The sequence below is a fragment of the Symphodus melops genome, assembly GCF_947650265.1.
Source record: "Symphodus melops genome assembly, chromosome: 4".
In the NCBI taxonomy this organism is placed as follows: domain Eukaryota; kingdom Metazoa; phylum Chordata; class Actinopteri; order Labriformes; family Labridae; genus Symphodus; species Symphodus melops.
Window position 1 is genome coordinate 6,896,605 of NC_136694.1, and position 23,020 is coordinate 6,919,624.

Below are 23,020 nucleotides of genomic sequence, written 5' to 3' on the forward strand. Positions count from 1 at the left end.
TAAAATGTAATCAGCTGCAAATATGACGTGACCCCAAAAAAATTATAACAAAAGGTTTTTCAGTCGCTTACAGTAGTATTAGATGTACTTAAAAACATACTAAAAGTTAACCAAAGTTTGACACCAAGAAAGGCCCCATTTTCAAAATGGCAGTTGCCAGGTCCTTAAAATGACCATTACTCCTTTGTATTCCTCCTAGAAAAGGAATACTGGTGCCTAGGGCTGAACGATTTGTCGTTTTCTGATCGAAATCACGATTTCAAAAAATGCAATCACATGATCACCAAAGCCGCGGTTTTTGGCAGTGCTTCTCCCGACTGACCCAGGAGCTGTTGTCAAGTAATGTACACACACCGTCTATTCTGCCCCTACGTGTGTGTGACTTCTTTAGCCTTACACACAGCTCGACAGATAGCTAACAGTTTTCCTCCAATAAAGAAGCTGAAGTTTCTTTGTCCAGTCTTTAATAAAGGAAGCACTGTAAAACTAAACAGACATCAAAACTAGGGCAGGGTTAAAAAAAATCGATTTGAATCGATTTTCCTTTGAATGGCCCCATATCGATTCATAAAATCCTAAAATTGATTATTTAATAGTCTTTTCTACTGTGTGTAATGCAGCCTGCAGTTTAAAGCCGAGTAGTCTTGCGTGGACAGCCGTAGATCTCGCGAGAGCTCGTCACTAGGTGAGGAGTGCGAGCGTTGTTAAACATGGCGGGAGCACTGAAGGCACTACCAACAAACTTGAAGGCGGATGTCTGGATGCATTTTGGATTTAAAAAACACGAATGCAGCAATGAACTGGACAAGAGCAAAACTATATACAAGATCTGCAGCGTGGAGGTGAAATATTGTGGAAACACAACAAATCTCCAAAATCATTTATCGAGACACCACCCGGAAACGCAGTCTGAAAAGACGTCGGACCCGAAGCAAACGCAGATGGAGAAGGCATTTGTATGTAAGTTACCAGCAAACTCTCCTCGAGCCCAGAAAATAACTGAGGCTGTCGCAACATTTATATGCAAGGACATATGACCATACAGCGTTGTTGAAAATGATGGTTTCCGCGGCCTTATAAAGACTGGAGCCATGCTACATTATACCAACATGCAAACAGTTAAGTGAAGTGACAGTGCCAAACATGCATGCAGACGTTAGATACAGTGCCTTGCGAAAGTATTCGCCCACCCCCCCCGCCCAATTTTCAGTTCTTTATTTGTTAATACAGTTTGAAATATCCAATAAATTTATCTTTATGTTTAATGCCTGAAATGTGGCAAAAGGTCGAAAAGTTCAAGGGGGCCGAATACTTTCGCAAGGCACTGTACATAGCATCGCAACACCGCTTAAGTTAGCAGAGAGAGTCTCCCTAACTTGTGACTGTTGGACATCCAGAGCAACAGATTCATACCTGACCATTACTGTTCACTACAGTGACAATGAGTGGACTCTCATGTCTCATGTCCTATAGACTAGAACAGTTGAAACCAGCCACACGGCGAGTAATTTATGTGAACTGTTGTTCAAAGCGATAGGAGAATGGGAGCTGACGGACAAAGAGCCAGCCATCGTAACGGACAACGCTGCGAATATTGTCCGTTCTGTGGAAATGATGGACCTGTTGCACGTCGGCTGTTTCGCACACATTCTGAATTTAGCTTCGCAAGCAGCTCTCAGAGTCCCAGCTGTTGCGCACCTGCTCTGCAGAGGGAGGCGCATTGCATCATTTTTTCATCGTAGCACCACAGCAAGCCACAAGCTTAAAGAGAAGTAGAGGTTACTGGGTCGCCTCTTTGTCCACTTGCATTGTTAATTCTATCAGCTCCGTTCTGATGAACCTCAAACACATCAGAGCCATCTCTTAAGTATTTACAGCAAATGGGGCAAGTTTCTTGGGATATATCTGTATTGGGCAACATGACTCATGGTCGAAATTTGAAGTGTACTTTTTTCTAAAGCTAATTCAACAATGTTATCCTCTCTTTACACACTCACATTGTTGGTCTTCGTTCATGTGTTAGAAATCTAGTCTAATGTGAGGGGTGGTTTAGGTATTCAAAGATGGATTTAGTTTGAGTAAAAGGGTACACTCAGATTTTATTTGTAAAGTCTGGGGAAAAAAGACAAAAACCGCTGTTAAAGACTGAACTGTGACTGGAGAAATTTTATAACGTACTGAGATGCTGAACCACTGCAACTGGCTTTTTTTCGTGTGTGCGTGACATGAAAATAAATTCTATCAGTCAATCAAATACACTGTGCTGCCAACATTTCAATTGAGCTCACTTTTATACTCAAAAACCAGACCTTTTTAGTGGGTTCACATGTAGGCCTCTGTTCGGGCTAATTCAGAGTTGTTTTGATCAAAGTTATACAACTCGAATTTAAGTTACTTTTGAGTGCAATAACTTTTACATCCAATGTCTAGTTTGTGTTTTAGCAACAACAACAACAAAAAAAGTTTGTGTCCAAAAACATGTACTGAGTACGACTTACATGACAGGCTAAATTGTATGCATCTCTGGTTCACCCCAAACAAAGATAAAACCTTACAGTGCTCCCACAAAATCCTGTATTACATACATTTGTAATCATGTCAGTGCAATTTTGACAAGCCCAATGGATTCATAGACCCAGAAAACGTAGGGTTAGACACTAAGATTACTTGGCTAGGTCAAATAATGAAGGAGTTAAGATATTTTAAGGATTTCCTCCCCATCTTGGACGCCATCTTGAAAATTACATCTTTCTAGTGGTCAAATTTTGGTAAACTTTTAGTATGTTATTAAGGACAAAAAAACAGTTGAGATACCTTTTGTTAGAATCTTTTTAGGGTTAGGTGCTTTTTTTTCATATATGCCGCCGCCTAATGGTTCAGTCTCCCAGGAGAGGCATTTCTTGACAGTCACGCACCACACACACATTGGGCTTTCACTCTTACTGATGTCCAGAATTTCACAGTTTTCACTCATGTTTTAAAATCGCCACTGTGGTCCCAGTCTGAATGCTAGATAAAAATAAAAACAAAAATAATACATCAAAACGTGCGCCTATTTGTGCTGTCGCTCATAGTCTTAACAGATCTGTGATACCATTTTTAGTTTCCAAGATATTTCAGGTTTTGCGAGCAGTGGTAAGCCCATTCAAATACATTGATGGAATGTTCTGGCAAATCAAAGCTGAATGTCAACCAATCAGTAAGCAGGTTATCAGAGTTAGTGTTTAGAGTGGGACAAAGTTCAGTCTTTGCTGTTAGCTGGCTACAATTAAACATTCTTACTGCAGTCACACTCACGCACACATGGCAACCACCCTCACAATTTCTGCAGGAATTGTCTAGTTAATATAGAACAGCATTTATTAGGACTTTTAACAATTATGTACAATTTAATCAATCTAGTATTATTTAATTAATAACATAGAACAGTATTGATGACTCGACAATTATCTACAATAAAATTTAGTGTTGTTAAATGTAATAGTGGAGTGCATATTCACGGATGAGCCACAGCTGGTTTTGGACAAACCAGATCTTTTATGTCCTCAGTGCAGAAGTTCCTGATGCTGTTGTATAGATACTGCTGACGCGTAGCACTAAGGCCAGTTAGTTTCTGTGCAGTGGCCAAGGCTTCAGGATCAAGCATCCCTTCATTGTGAAGAATCAAGAAACACTCTTCGTCACTGTTGGCGGACTCCTTGGCTAAGACCACTCCTTGGGCTGTACTGGTGAAGCAGAAGTGGCGGTACTTCTTAACACCTGGCAGAGGCTTGAAGCTGGGAGTGAGGAAGCCTTGCCAGTGTGTTTCTGCAGTTATACTTGACCGGCACTATCACCGACCAGCTGGGGGATGTTCACATTGCTCTCTGATGAGCTGGAGCTCACAGCCTGGCAGATGTTTTTCAGGCTACAAACTGGTGTACAACGAAACCTCTTCTTGAACAGCCCAAAACACCAGGGGGGTCACTAGGGTAATGGACCTGTAAGAACAAGCCAAGAAAGTAAAGAGTAATTCACTGGTACAATTATTATATTATTTTCTATTACCGTTATATTTAATTATGCAACCAACTCAGTCAGTAGCTTTTGCACATGCACATCCACAGTACATTGATATAGGTTTATTTATTTTGTTTAGATATCGCCCAATCTGAGGTGACTCAAATGTTTTTATAAATGTTATAGCTGTAACAACACATACCTGCTGTGCATAGTCAAAGCTATGCATGGTGAGGTCTCGGCTACACTATGGATTTGCCCCAAGCTTCACATTCAGCATACCAACTGTTGCTCTGCAGGTGGTTACCATGTTCTGATACACCTGAAGCTCCATGGCAACGATGCAGAGGTGTTGCTCCTGCTTCCTTTATTTTGCTGACTTCACACAGTCTGGAAAGGTTAGAGCTGTGGTAGATGGCAGTGTTTTTTTTCTGACAGTTCCCAATCACAATGTTGGGGGTCAACTGCCTCCGCAGCTTTCGAAACGTGCTGTTGCCAGTAGCACGGTGGTCTACAAAAATGGTTAGGGGGGAGGGTAATGTTAAATTGAGTACTTGGCATCTTTAATTGTTAAAAGGTAATTCTAATGAGCACAAATTACAATGCATACCGTGGTTGCACATCTGAGGCTTTTATTTTCGCCACACTGATGTCACTTTCTCTGTTGTGGGAAGCACCTGAATGGCAGACCTTTTGAAACCAGGGATGCGCCCAGGGAGTGGTATGGCGTGGACATTAGCCAAATTGACAATGAACTTCTTCAGTCTTTGGATGTTTTGAACAGTCAGCAGCCTGCTGCTCAAAACACGCCCATCAGACCTTTTCATCCTTGGTGCCAATCCATATTGTTTATAAACACGCCCATCAGACCTTTTCATTCTTGGTGCCAATCCATATTGTGTAGAAAATTTACGAAGGTTGATGAGCTTGTTTTGAGATACTCAACATGAATGCAACATTTGCTAGCCTAGACACGGGGCCTTTTTCAAACCAACCCCAACACCCTCCCCCTTTGTGATGGAGTGCAATCTGTAAGAAGTCACATTCACAGCTAAATGAAGTCCCCTTCATCAAGGTGTAGGGAAGAAATGCAGCAGCAGCCTTTGGGAAAAAGTTCATTCTCTCAGGAGGAAACAGTAACTGTGCGTTATCATGGTTTTTCAGTGGCATCTTGTGAGTAAAGATGTTTTATATATACATTAACTTGTAATGTTTTGTAATTAATTATAGATACTTTATTGATCCCGAGGGAAATTCAAGGCATTCAGTTGCAGTATACAGACAGGACAGGACACAACACATTAGTTACAATACACACCCGCTGTCCCCCCTCCCCTCTGTATACAATAAGCCCCAAACAAGATTTAATTACAGATTGAACCTGTGGAGTTAACATTAGCGTTAGACTTAAACTTATATAGCATAAATGTACATAACCTGTGAAGGAGCAAAAACACGTGCTGATTAAAAGAGACCTGTAAACAGTTAAAGAGCCTTAGAAACAAAGTGCTGACCTTCTAGAAACTAGTGTTGTTTGTGTATGTACAGTGGTGTTTGAGGTAGTGCCAGAGGTGTAAGTACAGTCATTAAACAGTCAATGCAGACAGTTAGGGATGCAGATTAAAGTGCAGGTTGAGCCATTAAAATGCTCAGCAACATAAAGGAGCAGTGATTAGCATTAAGTATCCAAAACAGTAAGGTGAAACCAGCATTATGTGTCCAAAACAAACAAGGTGAAACCAGGATGATTGTCATTAGAGCTGCAGCTATCGAATATTTTAGTAATCGAGTATTCTATCGAATATCCTGTTGATTAATCGAGTAATCGAATAAATCATACTTTTGCTTAATTAAGTTTTAACTCGTCTTGGGTCGTCCCTACAAACCTGCTTCTTTGCAGTTACCGTGGTAACGCCTGCTTGTTACAGCCAACCACCTCTGCTCTACAGCTGCTGATGATGCTCACCATATTACTGACAGGGTCCCAAATAAACTTTTGGATTCACTGGTCAAGGTGGCAGGTAAATTAAAAATACAGGCCAAACATGTTTTAATGGCTGAAATAACAAATACTGTTTTGTGTAGCCTACACATCTGTTACAGTACATTTAATTGAGAAAGCATTATGTTCTGTTGAATCAATCACAGAATCAATCATTATGTCAGATAAGGAAATTGAGAAACTTTAAATATATATTTGCTAAATTATTATTCCACAAACAAGTTATCTCTTGATTTAGCTTTGAAGACATCAGAGATTTAATATAATCAGCCTGTTCATTATTAAAAGTGTATCTCTGTCTGCTCCTGCAGCGCGTGCATTCAGCGCGCTCACAGACTACAGAGACCAGAGTCTATGACAGAGACTGTGAGAGGACGTTGCTATCGTTATGTTAGCTGAGACTACAGAGACCATAAACGTGTCTATGACAGAGACTGTGAGAGGACGTTGCTATCGTTATGTTAGCTGCAAACACGGAGAGAGTGAACGGAGAAAAGCCGACCGTTTGACCGGATCACGTGTTCCCGACTGGGTCGTATGGATCACGGATCAACTGTGTGCTGACTAAAAGTTAAAAGGGGCGCGCCGCGCTCGCGTGTGTGTTGAAGTGTCTGTGTGTCAGAGAGAGGAGCAGGTAGCTGCAGCTACATTAAACGTGTTTTATACTCGTACCAAAGTTTTGATGACGCAAAAAAATTTTTTTACGAAGCCTCGAGGCAGCGAAAATTCCTCGATGAATTTTTGTAATCGAATTATTCGAGTTATTCGAGGAATTGTTTCAGCTCTAATTGTCATTAAAGTACCCAACTATTGAGGAGCAGATTAGCATTAAGTGTCAAAGAATAGAGTGAAACTTGACATAATTAGGGTGATCATGTCAACCATTACAGATGTAGCATAACAATACAGTAGGATGAAACCAGACATAATTAGGGTGATTATCGTTAAAGTGACCTGTGCTCAGTAAGGTGACTATCAATATGCATTAAAGTGTCCAACTGGAGGCTGACTCTGAGGTCAGCAGTGCAGATGAGGAGTGAGAAAAAAGGGAAATGTGAGTCCAGGATTCACCATGTGCTTCTTCCCTGCCATGCCAGTGAAGTGTTGTTGAGGTGTAATGTTCAGTTAATTTATTAGGGACCGAAGCACTGACCAATGCAAAGGACCCTATTGAAACCCAACTTTTTTTTCCTTCCATCGCGTTGGAGCCATTTTTGACGGCTTTTTTTTTGTTGTAGCCTAAGTTAAGTTTTGATTTAAATTAACAAAAAATCATAAAAACTAGAAAAGTAAGAAATAAATATGAGCAGTGAAAACTTAATTTTCACTTAATATTAACTTAAATTAACTTAATATTCTTTCGTTTTTGCAACAGTCCCTATGGGACTAAATATAAAACATTTAATTAATAATCACCTCAACTGAAGGAAGAAAGAAGAGTCAGCTTATATCTGATCCTCAAAACAGCATAAATGTGAAGTTGTTAACGTCAGTATGACTGTATTAAATGTCGATCTTAGTTTGGAGCAGTGTTTGTACAAGCACTTGCATGAAAGTTACATTTGTATAGGTTGCTTCTTCCGTAACGACCGGACGCAATAATTACACGCGATCCAAACATTGGCATCGGTGCAGATTCGCGGAGTGTTTTATTACCAACTACCCGTCCCTGCTAATAGGTTTGACACAGACTTAATATGTCGGGCCCTCCGTGTGGATGCGCAAACTGAGGGGTAGTGGGTAGGGATAGGGTGTAGTGGCTGGTTTGAAAAAGACCTACACTCACTAACTCACAAGACACAACAGAGACTCACACACTGACTGACACACACACAGATTAACTGACACACAGACAGACAGGCACACACACAGACTCACTGACACACATACTCACACTGAACACAGACCACAATATGCAGACACACACACAGCCTCACAGAGACAGACATACTCACACGCACAGACACACGCACACACAACACAGACATACATGAACAGACAGACAACCACACAGACAACGATACACAGACGCACAAATAGACACACACAGCCTTACGAAGACAAAGACTTAACACAAATGCACACAGACAGACTCACACAGACACAGACTACTTATAAGGCACTGATGGCAAGTTATTTTCTTATTAGGCCTCCTAGCCTTTACAAACAGAAAACAAGAATCATGTAGCCAAGCAAGCTCTGAGTACTTACCATTGGTCATTTCTCTGATTTTGTCCCATCTTCTCACCATCTCCTCCAGTGTGAAGAGCTTCTAACAAGGGAAGCTGTTGTGTAGTTTGCAGCTACACGTGTACTCCCTAGCTATATCACTTTCCTTTACATTATCTTCATTTACATAATTATAATCACAGGCATTGTACTTTACAAACAGATGAGCCATGAGTGGAAGCTGTGGCGGTAGCTGGTGAAATCTGACAGTTTCATTTTATTTTTGTTAGCTATATTTATCCTTTTGAATTTTACATTAATATTGATGCCTTCTGGGGCGCCTGTGCACAGTGTGGTAGCGCACGCGTCACCATGTATGGAGGCTATAGCCCTCATATGCGGGCGGCCCGGGTTCGACGTCGGCCTGAGGCCCTTTCCCGCATGTCAATCTCCCAATTTCCGTCTCTATCCACTTTCTCTCTCAAATAAAGGCAGAAAAAGCCCCAAAAAATGATGGCAGGCCTTACAGTCACCAAAGGTCAAAAAAATGGGGTGCGCCGAGACATCCAAGTTTGATGGTACGCTGGTACCCTTTAACGAAATAACGTACGGAGCACAAGAGATCTTAAACATGTCTAGAACACACTGACATTAAGTTCACGATGATCGGATAAACACTTTTGTTGGAGTTCATTCAAATAGCTAACTTATGAAAAAGGAATTTCAGCCATTTTTCTTGCATCCAAAAAAATATGGCGGACTTCCTATTTGGTTATGACTATGGGTGTAAGAGGATTTTATGTAGCTCCTGATGATAAAATTTTTTGTGTATGTAGGACAAAAAAACCTCAATGGGGAGGCCTTTTTTGAAAATTTCAAGGGGGCGCCACTGAGTCATTTAGCCACGCCCACTTTTTATACCAACATGTGTAGTTTTAGTTTTCTGCTGGGATCATGTGTGTGATGTTTGATGAATGTATGACTATATTAAGCCCCTTAACAAACTACTTCCTGTTTGTGACGAACAACGCGTCCGTATGACCACGCCCTTTGACGAAATAACGTGCAGAGCACAACGAGAGATCTTCAACATGACTACAACACACTGACATTCACATTGTGTCAATGGGATAAACGCTTTTGTAGGAGTTCGTTCAGATAGCTAACCTGTGAAACGAAAATTTCAGCCATTCAAAAAAAATATGGCAGACTTCCTGTTGGGTTTTGACCATGGGTGTAAGAGGTTTTTTGTAGGTCCTGACATTATTAACGTACAAAAAAATTGTCATGCATGTCAAAGCAAAAAACCTCTATGGGGAGGCCTTTCGGAAAGGTAAAATAGGGGTGCTCCGAGACATTAATGTTTGATGGTACGCCATGGCCACGCCCTTAAACGAAATAACGTGCGGAGCACAACGAGAGATCTTCAACATGTCTAGAATACACTGACACTGAGTTTACGATGATCGGATAAACGCTTTTGTAGGAGTTTGTTCAAATACGTAACCTCTAAAAAAGATATTTTGGCCATTTTTGTTGCATGCAAGAAAAGATGGCGGACGACGTACGACGAAAAAACGTCAATGGGGAGGCCCTTTTGAAAATTTGAAGGGGGCACCACTGAGTCATTTTGCGAATTTCTTTTACGAAACTACTAGAATATCAAGTTTTTCGCCAGACCTGATTTTCAGTGAAATGCGATAGGGGGCGCTCTGACGAATGTTGTGAAAAAGTTACAGGACTGTGAGGTCAAAAACCAACAAACAAGACCACCCGTGGGAAAGTAGAGAAGAAAAAACAGACATCTTCTTCGTCCTTATTTTCCGGCAGGTGGAGTTCGATCAGTCTGTATGTGAGTCTGACGCGCGTCAAAAAGTAAACATTAGCCGTATAGATATGAGATAAAAGCTCTTGAACAGTACAAACATGCTGGCACCAGTGAGGAGATATCCGGCTACGGAAGCTTTAGAGTTAATTATATACAGACTCTGGTAATTCATTTTTGACGTTCGTGAAACTGATCTGAATGAAGATGGCAGCGGCGACGGCGAATGCAGGGATTCAGGACCTACATTCAGACCTTCAGGACGTGTAAGAGGTAAGATATGATCACGTTATTTTTTGATTTACCGTGATAGCATAGGCATCTGATAACTTGACGTCGAAATAACACAGTTATGATAACATGTTTGATTTAGTTTGATAGTATGTTACTTGGATTGTATGATCATTAGATACTACAAGACAAGTGCATCTGCTAATTTGTGAGAGAAGATAAAAAAAGAAATAATTTAACTTTAATTTTGTACACAGACTATTTACCAAGTGAATGGTTGTATGACATTTTACTGTCATTTTCCTACACAGAGTCCAGGTCTCCAAGATCCAGGTCTCCTTCTTACAGACCCACCATAGGTGCAAAAGGTGAGTTATGATAACATGGTGTATTTTTTTAGTTTGATAACCTGTTACTAAGATTGTATGATTATTACATGATACAAGACGAGAGCATCTGCTAATTTTTGAGGAGATTAAAAATAAATGTATCTTTCATTTTGTGCACAAACTATTTACCAAATGAGTATTTGTATGACATTTTCCACACACAGAGTCCAGGGATTCAAGGCCCATGTGTCCTTTATACAGAACTACCCAAGGTGAAATAGGTAAGATATGATATAAAGAGGCCATAAAATAATGTTCCTCTCTTTGTGCACATTGCACTGTTGAATAAAAATATTGTCATTCTAATTATTTACAGGTCGTAATCTGATGTGGAAAGAAATGAACTGGCAGCCAAAAGACTTTACTTTCACTGAGAATCCTGGACCTCTAAATGATGCTGCTGCTCTTGATCATATCATTCATAAGCCTGACCTTGAAATGTACTGGTCTACAGATGACATTATGGCCACCCCCGCAACCGGTTTGAAATTATATGGAGATTTCTACACTCCAATGATTATGAATCAAGGCCAGCAAATAGTACTGACAGGTTGTACAAAGTCCGCCCTGTCTTATATTACCTTGTATCTAAATTCAGTCAAATGTATCAACCTAACACCAACATTTGCATTGATGAGGGTATGCTTCTGTGGCGTGGATGGCTAGCGTTCAGGGTGTACAATCCCCAAAAATCTGTCAAATATGGGTTCAAATCCTACATCCTTTGCGATTCTGACACAGGGTACTGTTACAACATGAAACCCTATTGCGGAGAAGGCACTTCCCTGGGAGACACAGTTGTCTCTCTTTTTGATCAGGTTTTTGTTCAACTAATGTTTTATTATTGAAAATAACCAATGTTTAAGTTTGTAAAAAAAAGTATTTCTGAGTGTTTAAGAGAAGAAAAATGTATAATGTAGTTTGTAAATGTTATAGTGCTACACTAATCAATGAAAATGTATAATTTTATGTAATCATTTTTATTTATTTTAAAATATAACTGTAGTTGTCAAATGAAAGTAAAAAGAATCCAAATGTAAACTGAAAATCACATTTTTTTCTTTAAAATAAGTGTGTTTTACAAAAGTGCTGTTTTCTCAGCATTTTGTCCGGAATGATGTTTTTTTGTGAAAATGGCCGATATTCAAGTGCTGATAAAAAAAAAAAGAATGAATGAAGCTTGAATAAAATATTTTTGTATATGAAAACAGAGGCTCTGATCTTTCTTTTGATGTATTCAATATTTACATTTTCAAAGAACTACATTTTCTGTGGGTCTTGTAAAAGTCTGGTGAAAATGGTCTGGTCAAAATGGTGAAAAAGGCTGGCGCTGGCTGGCAACCATTCTACCATTCACCACGCTGATACCACTAAGGGCCGTTATATCGGCAGAGAAAGTCTCTCTAAGGTTCTTAGGTCCAATCACTATAACTTCAGTCTTGTGGGTAAGTGTTTAGGAACAGGGCATGAGGGTTAAGATCTCCCGAGGTGCTCCTCACGATTCTACAGAAAAGAGCAAAGCCTTGGTGTACTATCAAACTTTGACTTTTACACAAATCAAACTAAGGCCTGCTGCTTGGCCATGTCTCACTGTTGGACTCCTGCGGATACACTCCCGCGGTTGCAACACACCCCGACATGTACGGGGCTCTTTGGGCCCTTCATCACCGCTTGCGGTTTTAATTCATATTGTCCTTTTCTAAATATAGCTACAAATTGCTATACAAAAAATACAGAGAAATAAAAGGAAGGCAAATTAAACAAATTATCACAAAATACAGGATGTAAAAGACTAATTGAACTTAAGATAAAATTATGCATTCTGAACCTTCTACAAGTAAGTATTGTATCCATGGATGCTGTTGGGGACTCGAGAAAACAAAAATAATACTCACTGCTTATATGAATGTCACCTAAGTGTTTTTAGATCATGGTCAATTTGTGTAAATGTACATGCAGTGTGAAGCTATGAGCAATCCCAAGAGTGCTACCATTTGGCTAATGGTAGCACTCTTGCTAACAGGCTGTTAGCGCAACAATGCAGCTCTAATTGTTTTGGTTTCAATTTGGTGCTCAAGGGCGATGAGTACTGGATCAAAAAGTTGCACATTAAGCCTTTAATTAGATGAATGAATAACATTGGAATGAGGAGGGTTAATAATGGCTGTTTGAATCTTTCGAGAATGTGAAAATGTAATGTAATGAATTTGGTTAATAAAATATGGGTGTGATCTGGTCGCTGGAGAGGTGTCAGAGCATTTCTCAAGCACTGCGGAGTTGCCCTTGTGCAAGGCACCAATCCCCCACCAGGTAACAGGCTGCTTCCTGTGGACGTGCATGTCCACAGGTCCTATTTGTACTTATAATTTTTATATGGAGAAAAATTACATCACCCATAATTATCATTTTAATGCCCAGGCCTACTTTTGAGTAATTTCAGTCAGATATAGCCAGAACACTCCATGATGAAGGCTATCAGTGTTGTGTAGCTGCATCTTTTTACTCGGGCGAAATCACAAACCAAAGCGAAAGAAGTTTACCTTGCCTGAGGAGTGGTCACACTGGTTGAATTGTGCTTGGGCACAGTACGTATTGCCAGAGTAACCATGCTCTTGTACATGTTACATGTCTCGGAATGAGAGCTAAGAATATCTGTATAAACGGAAGAAAAGAACGAGACATGACACTGTGCTTCTTTTCCGTTCAGCTTCACTCAGATGAACGTGGAAGAAATGACAATCCCAAAACAAAGAGTCTGTGAATGGGAGAAGCCTCCACACTACACTGCCTCCTGCTGGCGAAACTAACTGCAGTGTTATCTGGCTATTTTAGCACTGTATCAGAGATTAACCTTCCTGGTAATGATAATTCAAAATAAGAACATAGACATTAAATAAAATGTGACGACATTTTAAGGGCAACACATACAGATTTATAAAATTAAGTCAGCCAAGGTGTATTTTATTTAAAACAAAAATTCCCTCTGTTGAATTAAGCCACTACCCCTTGAAAAGCCTGCGAGCACTTGTGTTGCATACACTGGCTGTCAATACTGCATCCGTTAAATATTTTATTCTTTGCCCTGTCGATTTCAGTTTCCCATGGCAAAAAGGGTGACATCAAGCACTTTTTTAAAAGTTGGACACATGGAGGTGTGGTGCTTTGTATTGAGGAGCACCACCTAAAGACTTCTCAATTAATGGCTCACAGTGAGCCAAAAAAAGGTTTTCTCTGGTGTCGGTGAGATCACTGATTTGGATCATTTTGGATTCAGTGGAACACATTGTTCAACACAGAATTCAGACAAATAAAAGTAAAAGAAAAATAATTTAGCAAAAATAAATAAATAAAACCGAGTCAGTAACACTGGTATTGTTATTTTCCATCCATCCATCCATTTTCTACCGCTTATCCGGGGCCAGGTCGCGGGGGCAGCAGTCTAAGCAGAGACACCCAGACTTCCCTCACCCCAGACACCTCCTACAGCTCTTCCGGTGGGACCCCAAGGCGTTCCCAAGCCAGCCGAGAGACATAGTCTCTCCAGCGTGTCCTGGGTCTACGCCGAGGCCTCCTCCCGGAGGGACATGCCCGGAATACCTCCCTAGGGAGGCGTCCAGGGGGCATCTGGACCAGATGCCCGAACCACCTCAACTGACTCCTCTCGATGTGGAGGAGTAACGGCTCTACTCCGAGCTCCTCCCTGGTGATCGAGCTCCTCACCCTATCTCTAAGGGTGCGCCCAGCCACCCTACAGAGGAAGCCCATTTCGGCCGCTTGTATCCGAGATCTCGTTCTTTCGGTCGTGACCCAAAGCTCATGAACATAGGTGACGGTAGGAACGAAGATCGACCGGTAAATTTGAGAGCTTTGCCTTTCGGCTTAGCTCCTTCTTCACCACGACGGACCGATACAGCGACCGCATGACTGCAGACGCCGCACCGATCCGTCTGTCGATCTCACGCTCCATCTTCCCCCCACTCGTGAACAAGACCCCGAGAGACTCCTCCACCTGGGGCAAGGACTCCCCACCGACCCGAAGGGGTCAAACCACCTTTTTCCGGTCGAGAACCATGGCCTCAGATTTAGAGGTGCTGATCCTCATCCCAGCTGCCTCACACTTGGTAGCGAACCGCCCCAGTGCGCACTGAAGGTCCGGGTTCGATGGAGCCAACAAGACCACATCATCTGCAAAAAGCAGAGACGAGATCCTGTGGTCCCCGAACCGGACCCCCTCTGGCCCCTGACTGCGCCTAGAAATTTTGTCCATAAAAGTAATGAACAGAACCGGTGACAAAGGGCAGCCCTGCCGGAGGCCAACGCGCACCGGGAACAGGTCTGACTTAATACCGGCAATGCGAACCATACTCCTGCTCCGGTCGTACAAGGACCGGACCGCCCTTCGCAAAGGGCCCCGAACCCCATACTCACGGAGCACCCCCCAGAGGGCGCCGCGAGGGACACGGTCGAATGCCTTCTCCAAATCCACAAAGCACATGTGGACTGGTTGGGCAAACTCCCATGAACCCTCGAGCACCCGCTGGAGAGTGTAGAGCTGGTCCAGTGTTCCTCGGCCAGGACGAAAACCGCATTGTTCCTCTTGAATCCGAGGTTCAACTAACAGCCGGATCCTCCTCTCCAGTACCCTGGAATAGACTTTCCCAGGGAGGCTGAGGAGTGTGATTTCCCTGTAGTTGGAACACACCCTCCGGTCCCCCTTCTTGAAAAGAGGGACCACCACCCCGGTCTGCCAGTCCAGAGGCACTGTCCCCGACCTCCATGCGATATTACAGAGGCGTGTCAACCATGACAGCCCCTGCAAATCCAGAGACTTCAGATACTCAGGGCGAATCTCATCCACCCCTGGTGCCTTGCCACCAAGGAGCTTGCCAACTACCTCGGTGACTTCGGCTTGGGTGATGGACGAGTCCACCTCTGAGCACTCAGCCTCTGCTTCCTCAGTGGAAGACGTAAAGGTGGGATTGAGGAGATCCTCGAAGTATTCCTTCCACCGTCCGACTACATCCCCAGTTGAGGTCAGCAGCTCCCCACCTCCACTGTAAACAGTGTTGGTGAAGCACTGCTTCCCCCTCCTGAGGCGACGGATGGTTTGCCAGAATTTCCTCGAGGCCGACCAAAAGTCCTCCTCCATGGCTTCCCCGAACTCCTCCCAGGCCCGAGTTTTTGCCTCCACGACCGCCCGGGCTCGTGCAGAACGCCTGGCCTGCCGGTACCCGTCAGCTGCCTCAGGAGTCCTATGCGCTAGCAACGCCCGATAGGACTCCTTCTTCAGCTTGACGGCCTCCCTTACTTCCGGTGTCCACCACCGGGTTCGGGGATTGCCGCCACAACAGGCACCAGAGACCCTGCGACCACAGCTCAGATCAGCTGCTTTGACAATGGAGGTGGAGAACATGGTCCACTCGGACTCAATGCACCCAGCCTCCCCCGGGATCTGTGAAAAGCTCGTCCGGAGGTGGGAGTTGAAGACCTCGCTAACAGAGGGTTCAGCCAGACGTTCCCAGCAGACCCTCACTACACGTTTGGGCCTGCCGAGTCTGACCGGCTTCCTCCCCTGCCAGCGCATCCAACTCACCACCAGGTGCCTATCAGTTGACAGCTCAGCCCCTCTCTTCACCCGAGTGTCCGAGACACACGGCCGGAGGTCAGATGACACGACCACAAAGTCTATCATCGACCTCCGGCCTAGGGAGTCCTGGTGCCACGTGCACTTATGAACATCCCTGTGCTCGAACATGGTGTTCGTTATGGACAAACTGTGACTAGCACAGAAGTCGGAGGACGGGCCCGCGTCGTCCTTTCGGGCTGAACCCGGCCGGGCCCCACGGGCAAAGTCCCGGCCACCAGGCGCTCTCCTGCGGGCCCCAACCCCAGGCCTGGCTCCAGGGTGGGGCCCCAACCCCAGGCCTGGCTCCAGGGTGGGGCCCCGGCTCCGCCATGCCGGGCGACGTCACGGTCCTATTTATGTTTTTCTTCATAGGGGTTTTATGAACTGCATTTAGTCTGACTCGTCACCTAGGACCTGTTTGCCTTGGGTGACCCTGCTAGGGTCACCACGATAAGGTAGCAGTTCAGCCTTATTTTAAGAATTAGGCTAAATGAAGCCATTTAAATAGCAATCATGATTTGTGTAACTGTTACAGATTACTCTGTAAAGAGCTTATGACTTGTTGAGGACTCAAAATTCAAAGGTTAGAACTTTTGACTCGACTTGGGACTTGCCTTTGTTTTCTTTTGACTCGACTCAAGACTTGCCCGTCATTACTTGGGATTTGAATCGGGACTTCAGACCAAAGACTTGAGACTTACTTTTGACTTGCAAACCAATTACTTTGTCCCCCTCTGCATCCAAGTGAATGTTATTCTGTGCCAAAGCATCATGATAAAGAAAATGACATGCAGTACGTTTATGCCTTCAAACTTCTCGACAGGAAACCAAGGATCAATTCCCAGCTTGTTGCTCAGCAAGTGGCCCAGCAGTATCCAATGCCCCCCCCATCAAAGAAGGAGCGAAGAGAAAGGAGTGAGCGATTAGACAAGGAGCGCCTAGATAATGAAGGTGAGCCAACCAATGGAGAAGCGCCCCCAGAGATAGAGCGTCCAGAAGGAGAGAGGCCAGAGGTAGACACGCCTGTAGAGGATGAAAGGAAGGGTGAAAGGGACAAGACTGATACAGAGAAAGATATCTGCCCAGCAGTTACAAAGAAGCCCAACAGCAAAAAGACAAGGTGAGTCTACCAAGTTTTTACTTGCATCTCTTAATGTTATCTGCAATTGTGTTATCTTCATTGTTTTGTTATATATTTTAGAGAGCCATCCCTTAAGGCCCTGACACTGCAAGAAGATCGTCAACCATCGGCCCAACGGTGAGTGTTTATCGCCCTAGTTTTGCTGGTGTGTCCAGCTCTGACGCAAAGGTCATCAAAACTATGCTATGTTTTAAGCACATTTTATCTAACTGCCTGCATCTACTTTTTCCTGCTCCTCTCTCTGCTGTCATTACTGTAAGCATCGCGGAGAATGCTAAGGCACCAACATACTGTACATTTCAGCGCACACAAACACACACACTGGAGCACCAGCCGACCCTTTTAACATTTAGTGCATCAGCACACAGTTGATCCATGATCCGTTCAAAACGGTCAATCGGTTCGACTTTTCCCCGTTCATTCTCACTGTGTCTGCGGCTAGCACGACGATAGCAATGTCCTCACAGTCGCTGTATTCTCCACTCAGACTATGAAACAGCACTGCGTTATAAACACTGCAGATAGTGCGCGCTGAATGCACATGCAGCAGGAGCAGTCACAGATACATGCGTCTAATAATGAGCAAGCTGATTATAATAAGTGTCTAATGTTGTCAAAGAACTTGTTTTGTGGACTAATAATGTGGGGAAGGGGGGGTTCAGGGAACAACCTATTTAAGAAAATAAAGCAATTTTTTTTTTTGAATTTCTCAATTTCCTGATCAGATAAAAATTATTGAATCTGTGACTTCAATCTATGATTGATTCAACAACACATATTGCTTTCTCGATTAAAGGGCATATTGCAGGTTAAAGACACCAGTGATCTAGTCACAGGAAAATGACTTCATACTATTTTGAAAGAAATTCAGAAATCAGTTTGTTGGCTCTCTTTACTTCCACATTTTAATGTGATGTCACATGGGGGAGTCCCACTGAATCCCCATCTGTTTAACATTGAAAAACATGGATCTGAGTGTTGCTCCCGTCAATAAAGAGGAAGAAAATATGTATTCCTATACATATGATGTTCCACTAGCTTATTATTATGAACCTTTTTGGTGTGATAGAGCGCTGGAACCGGTCAGGATGAGGAGGCATAACAGCCACAGGAGAGCAGTTACAGGGCCAGTGTCCAGGGCAATGAAAGTTGTTGGCTAGCAATATGTAATGCTATGTTCACATCAGCGTATGGAAAGTTTGTAATCAGATACAACAGTTAAAAGGTATATAGTTGTAAGTGTAAGCAATGATCATTAATCTTTCAATTGTATTGGATCACCTTGTAAAATCGTTAAATCTTCAATATAAGTTTCTCATTGCCACAGTGCTGTGTGTGAGAGATATAGAGATTATCATACAGCACGGGTGTCTTTCTATTATATTCCTGATGCAGCCCAGCACTCACCTTATTTATATGGAGGATTAATGTATAAAGTCTATGGTGCACTATATTAAGATTTCCTGATATTAAGAATACAAGTGCATTTTGTCTGAACTTAATCCACACACACAGGATGCACAACAGCGCACACACTCCACAGTTTAATAGCACTGTGTTAGCTAATACCATTAAATGTGTTTTACTGGGATAGAGGACTGAGAGAAGAAAAGCTATTGTTTCTGTTTGTTTCCAAACGCTCCAACTTGCACGTTCTATATCCTACACACAGAAAGACATGCAGAATAAACTTAAACTCCAACAAAATAGTCTGGTGCTAATAGCTGCTTTTTGGGTGCACAGTATGTCCATCTGTCCATTATTCAATAAAAAAGCCCTGATTTTATCTACTGCTGAGGAGGAGACAAGCAGCAAAGAGGGAAGAAGGTGTGTGATCTTGAAATCCTCAGGGCATAACACTATTTGGGAATAATCCCCCTGAACTGCTACCTTATCGTGGTGGGGGAGTTTGAGCACCCGAATGACCCTAGGAGCTATGTTGTCGGGGGCTTTGAGCCCCCAGCAGGGTCACCCAAGGCAAACAGGTCCTAGGTGACGGGTCAGACCAAAAGCAGTTCACAACACCCCATGACAGGAATAAGACCAAGGACCGTGACGTCGCCCGGCATGGCGGAGCCGGGGCCCCACCCTGGAGCCAGGCCTGGGGTTGGGGCCCGCAGGAGAGCGCCTGGTGGCCAGGCTTTTGCCCGTGGGGCCCGGCCGGGCTCAGCCCGAAAGGATGACGCGGGCCCGTCCTCCTGTGGACTCACCACCCGCAGAGGAAGCCGTAGGGGTCGGGTGCAATGTGGATCGGGCGGCAGTCGACGGCGGGGGCCTCGGCGACCCGATCCCCGGACGCAGCTTCTGGCGTTTGGGACGTGGAACGTCACTTCACTGGGGGGGAAGGAGCCTGAGCTTGTGCAGGTTGAGAGCTACCGGCTAGATATAGTCGGGCTCACCTCCACGCACTGCTTGGGCTCTGGAACCCAGCTCCTCGAGAGGGGCTGGACTCTCTACTTCTCTGGAGTTGCCCACAGTGAGAGGCGGCAGGCTGGTGTGGGCTTGCTCATAGCCCCACAGCTCAGCCGCCAGGTGTTGGAGTTCACCCCAGTGAACGAGAGGGTCGTGTCCCTGCGTCTTCGGGTAAGGGACAGGTCTCTCACTGTCGTCTCGGCCTACGGCCCGAACGGCAGTGTGGAGTACCCGACCTTCTTGGAGTCCCTGGGAGGGGTGCTGGACAGTGCTCCGACTGGGGACTCCATTGTTCTACTGGGGGACTTCAATGCTCACGTGGGCAACGACAGTGAGATCTGGAGTGGGGTGATTGGGATGAACGACCTCCCTGATCTGAACCAGAGTGGTGTTCTGTTATTGGACTTCTGTGCTAGTCACAGTTTGTCCATAACAAACACCATGTTCGAGCACAGGGATGTCCATAAGTGCACGTGGCACCAGGACTCCCTAGGCCGGAGGTCGATGGTAAACTTTGTAGTCGTGTCATCTGACCTTCGGCCGTGTGTCTCGGACACTCGGGTGAAGAGAGGGGCTGAGTTGTCAACTGATCACCACCTGGTGGTGAGTTGGATGCGCTGGCAGGGGAGGAAGCCGGTCAGACTCGGCAGGCCCAAACGTGTAGTGAGGGTCTGCTGGGAACGTCTGGCTGAACCCTCTGTTAGCGAGGTCTTCAACTCCCACCTCCGGACTAGCTTTTCACAGATCCCGGGCGAGGCTGGGGGGCATTGAGTCCGAGTGGACCATGTTCTCCACCTCCATTGTCAAAGCAGCTGCTCTGAGCTGTGGTCGCAGGGTCTCTGGTGCCTGTCGTGGCGGCAATCCCCGAACCCGGTGGTGGACACCGGAAGTAAGGGAGGCCATCAAGCTGAAGAAGGAGTCCTATCGGGCATTGTTAGCGCATAGGACTCCTGAGGCAGCTGACGGGTACCGGCAGGCCAGGCGTTCCGCAGCCCGGGCGGTCGTGGAGGCAAAAACTCTGGCCTGGGAGGAGTTCGAGGAGGCCATAGAGGAGGACTTTCGGTCGGCCTCGAGGAAATTCTGGCAAACCGTCCGTCGCCTCAGGAGGGGGAAGCAGTGCTTCACCAACACTGTTTACAGTGGAGGTGGGGAGCTGCTGACCTCAACTGGGGTTGTAGTCGGACGGTGGAAGGAATACTTCAAGGATCTCCTCAATCCCACCGTCACGTCTTCCACCGAGCAGGCTGAGTTCTCAGAGGTAGACTCGTCCATCACCCAAGCCGAAGTCACCGAGGTAGTTGGCAAGCTCCTTGGTGACAAGGCTCCGGGGGTGGATGAGATTCGCCCTGAGTATCTTAAGTCTCTGGATGTGCAGGGGCTGTCATGGTTGACACGTCTCTGTAACATCGCGTGGAGGTCGGGGACAGTGCCTCTGGACTGGCAGACCGGGCTGGTGGTCCCTCTTTTCAAGAAGGGTGTGTTCCAACTACCGGGGAATCACACTCCTCAGCCTCCCTGGGAAAGTCTATTCCAGGGTTCTGGAGAGGAGGATCCGGCTGATGGTCGAACCTTGAATTCAAGAGGAACAATGTGGTTTTCGTCCTGGCCGTGGAACACACACCAGCTCTACACTCTCCAGCGGGTGCTCGAGGGTTCATGGGAGTTTGCCCAACCAGTCCACATGTGCTTTGTGGATCTGGAGAAGGCATTCGACCGTGTCCCTCGCGGCGCCCTGTGGGGGGTGCTCCGGGAGTATGGGGTTTGGGGCCCTTTGCTAAGGGCGGCCCGGTCCTTGTACAACCGGAGCAGGAGTATGGTTCGCATTGCCGGCAGTAAGTCGGACCTGTTCCCGGTGCGCGTTGGCCTCCGGCAGGGCTGCCCTTTGTCACCGGTTCTGTTCATTACTTTTATGGACAGAATTTCTAGGCGCAGTCAGGGGCCGGAGGGGGTCCGGTTCGGGGACCACAGGATCTCGTCTCTGCTTTTTGCAGATGATGTGGTCTTGTTGGCGCCATCAAACCTGGACCTCCAGTACGCACTGGGGTGGTTCGCTACCGAGTGTGAGGCAGCTGGGATGAGGATCAGCACCTCTAAATCTGAGGCCATGGTTCTCGACTGGAAAAAGGTGGCTTGCCCCCTTCGGGTCGGTGGGGAGTCCTTGCCCCAGGTGGAGGAGTTTAAATATCTCGGGGTCTTGTTCACCAGTGGGGGGAAGATGGAGCGTGAGATCGACAGACGGATCGGTGCGGTGTCTGCAGTCATGCAGTCGCTGTATTGGTCCGTCGTGGTGAAGAAGGAGCTAAGCCGAAAGGTGAAGCTCTCTATTTACCGGTCGATCTTCGTTCCTACCCTCACCTATGGTCATGAGCTTTGGGTCACGACCGAAAGAACGAGATCTCAGATACAAGTGGCCGAAATGGCCTTCCTCCGTAGGGTGGCTGGGCGCACCCTTAGAGATAGGGTGAGGAGCTCGGTCACCAGGGAGGAGCTCGGAGTAGAGCCGTTACTCCTTCACATCAAGAGGAGTCAGTTGAGGTGGTTCGGGCATCTGGTCCGGATGCCCCCTGGACACCTCCCTAGGGAGGTGTTCCGGGCATGTCCCTCCGGGAGGAGGCCGCGGGGTAGACCTAGGACACACTGGAGAGACTATGTCTCTCGGCTGGCTTGGGAACCCCTTGGGGTCCCACCGGAAGAGCTGGAGGAGGTGTCTGGGGTGAGGGAAGTCTGGGTGTCTCTGCTTAGACTGCTGCCCCCGCAACCCGGCCCCGGATAAGCGGCAGAAAATGGATGGATGGATGGGAACAATATCAATAATTATTATGATAAACGTTAAATCATAATTTCTTTCAATTTAATAGCTGATTTTTGCTCCTGCTTAAAAGCTGAAGAAACCAGAGAATTAATTATGGTTAGGTGAATATTTATTGTCAGAGCATGAAAAACTATTATTAAACATAGGGACATTTTACCATCATAAGCTCAGTGCACTGTTGGGGTTTTCAGGAGCGTATAGACTGGTGCAGTCCTAAAACCAGGAAGTGAGTTAGCATTTTAGCGCCATGCGTTCCTAACTCTAAAAGTCAATGGGGATTTTGAATGGATTTGTGTTTAGACGCCTGAAATAAGGTCTGTAGTTAACACAAGCTGAAGAGATGTTGACGTTTTGCTAGACGAGAAAAAGTACGTTAGCTAAGACCCCACTTGTTTATTTAAAAGGATCCCCATT

The 23,020-nt window shown here is 45.1% G+C and overlaps 1 protein-coding gene across 2 annotated transcripts in view; it reads left to right on the plus strand.

The window, feature by feature from the left end:
- rybpb (RING1 and YY1 binding protein b) overlaps positions 1–23,020 on the plus strand; it is a 43,644-nt gene that overhangs the window by 13,531 nt on the left and 7,093 nt on the right. For both annotated transcript variants that reach the window (XM_079341496.1, XM_079341497.1), the window contains exons 3-4: positions 17,065–17,361; positions 17,443–17,499. In XM_079341496.1, coding sequence (XP_079197622.1) covers positions 17,065–17,361; positions 17,443–17,499 — 354 coding nt within the window. The remainder of the gene's footprint in view (positions 1–17,064; positions 17,362–17,442; positions 17,500–23,020) is intronic.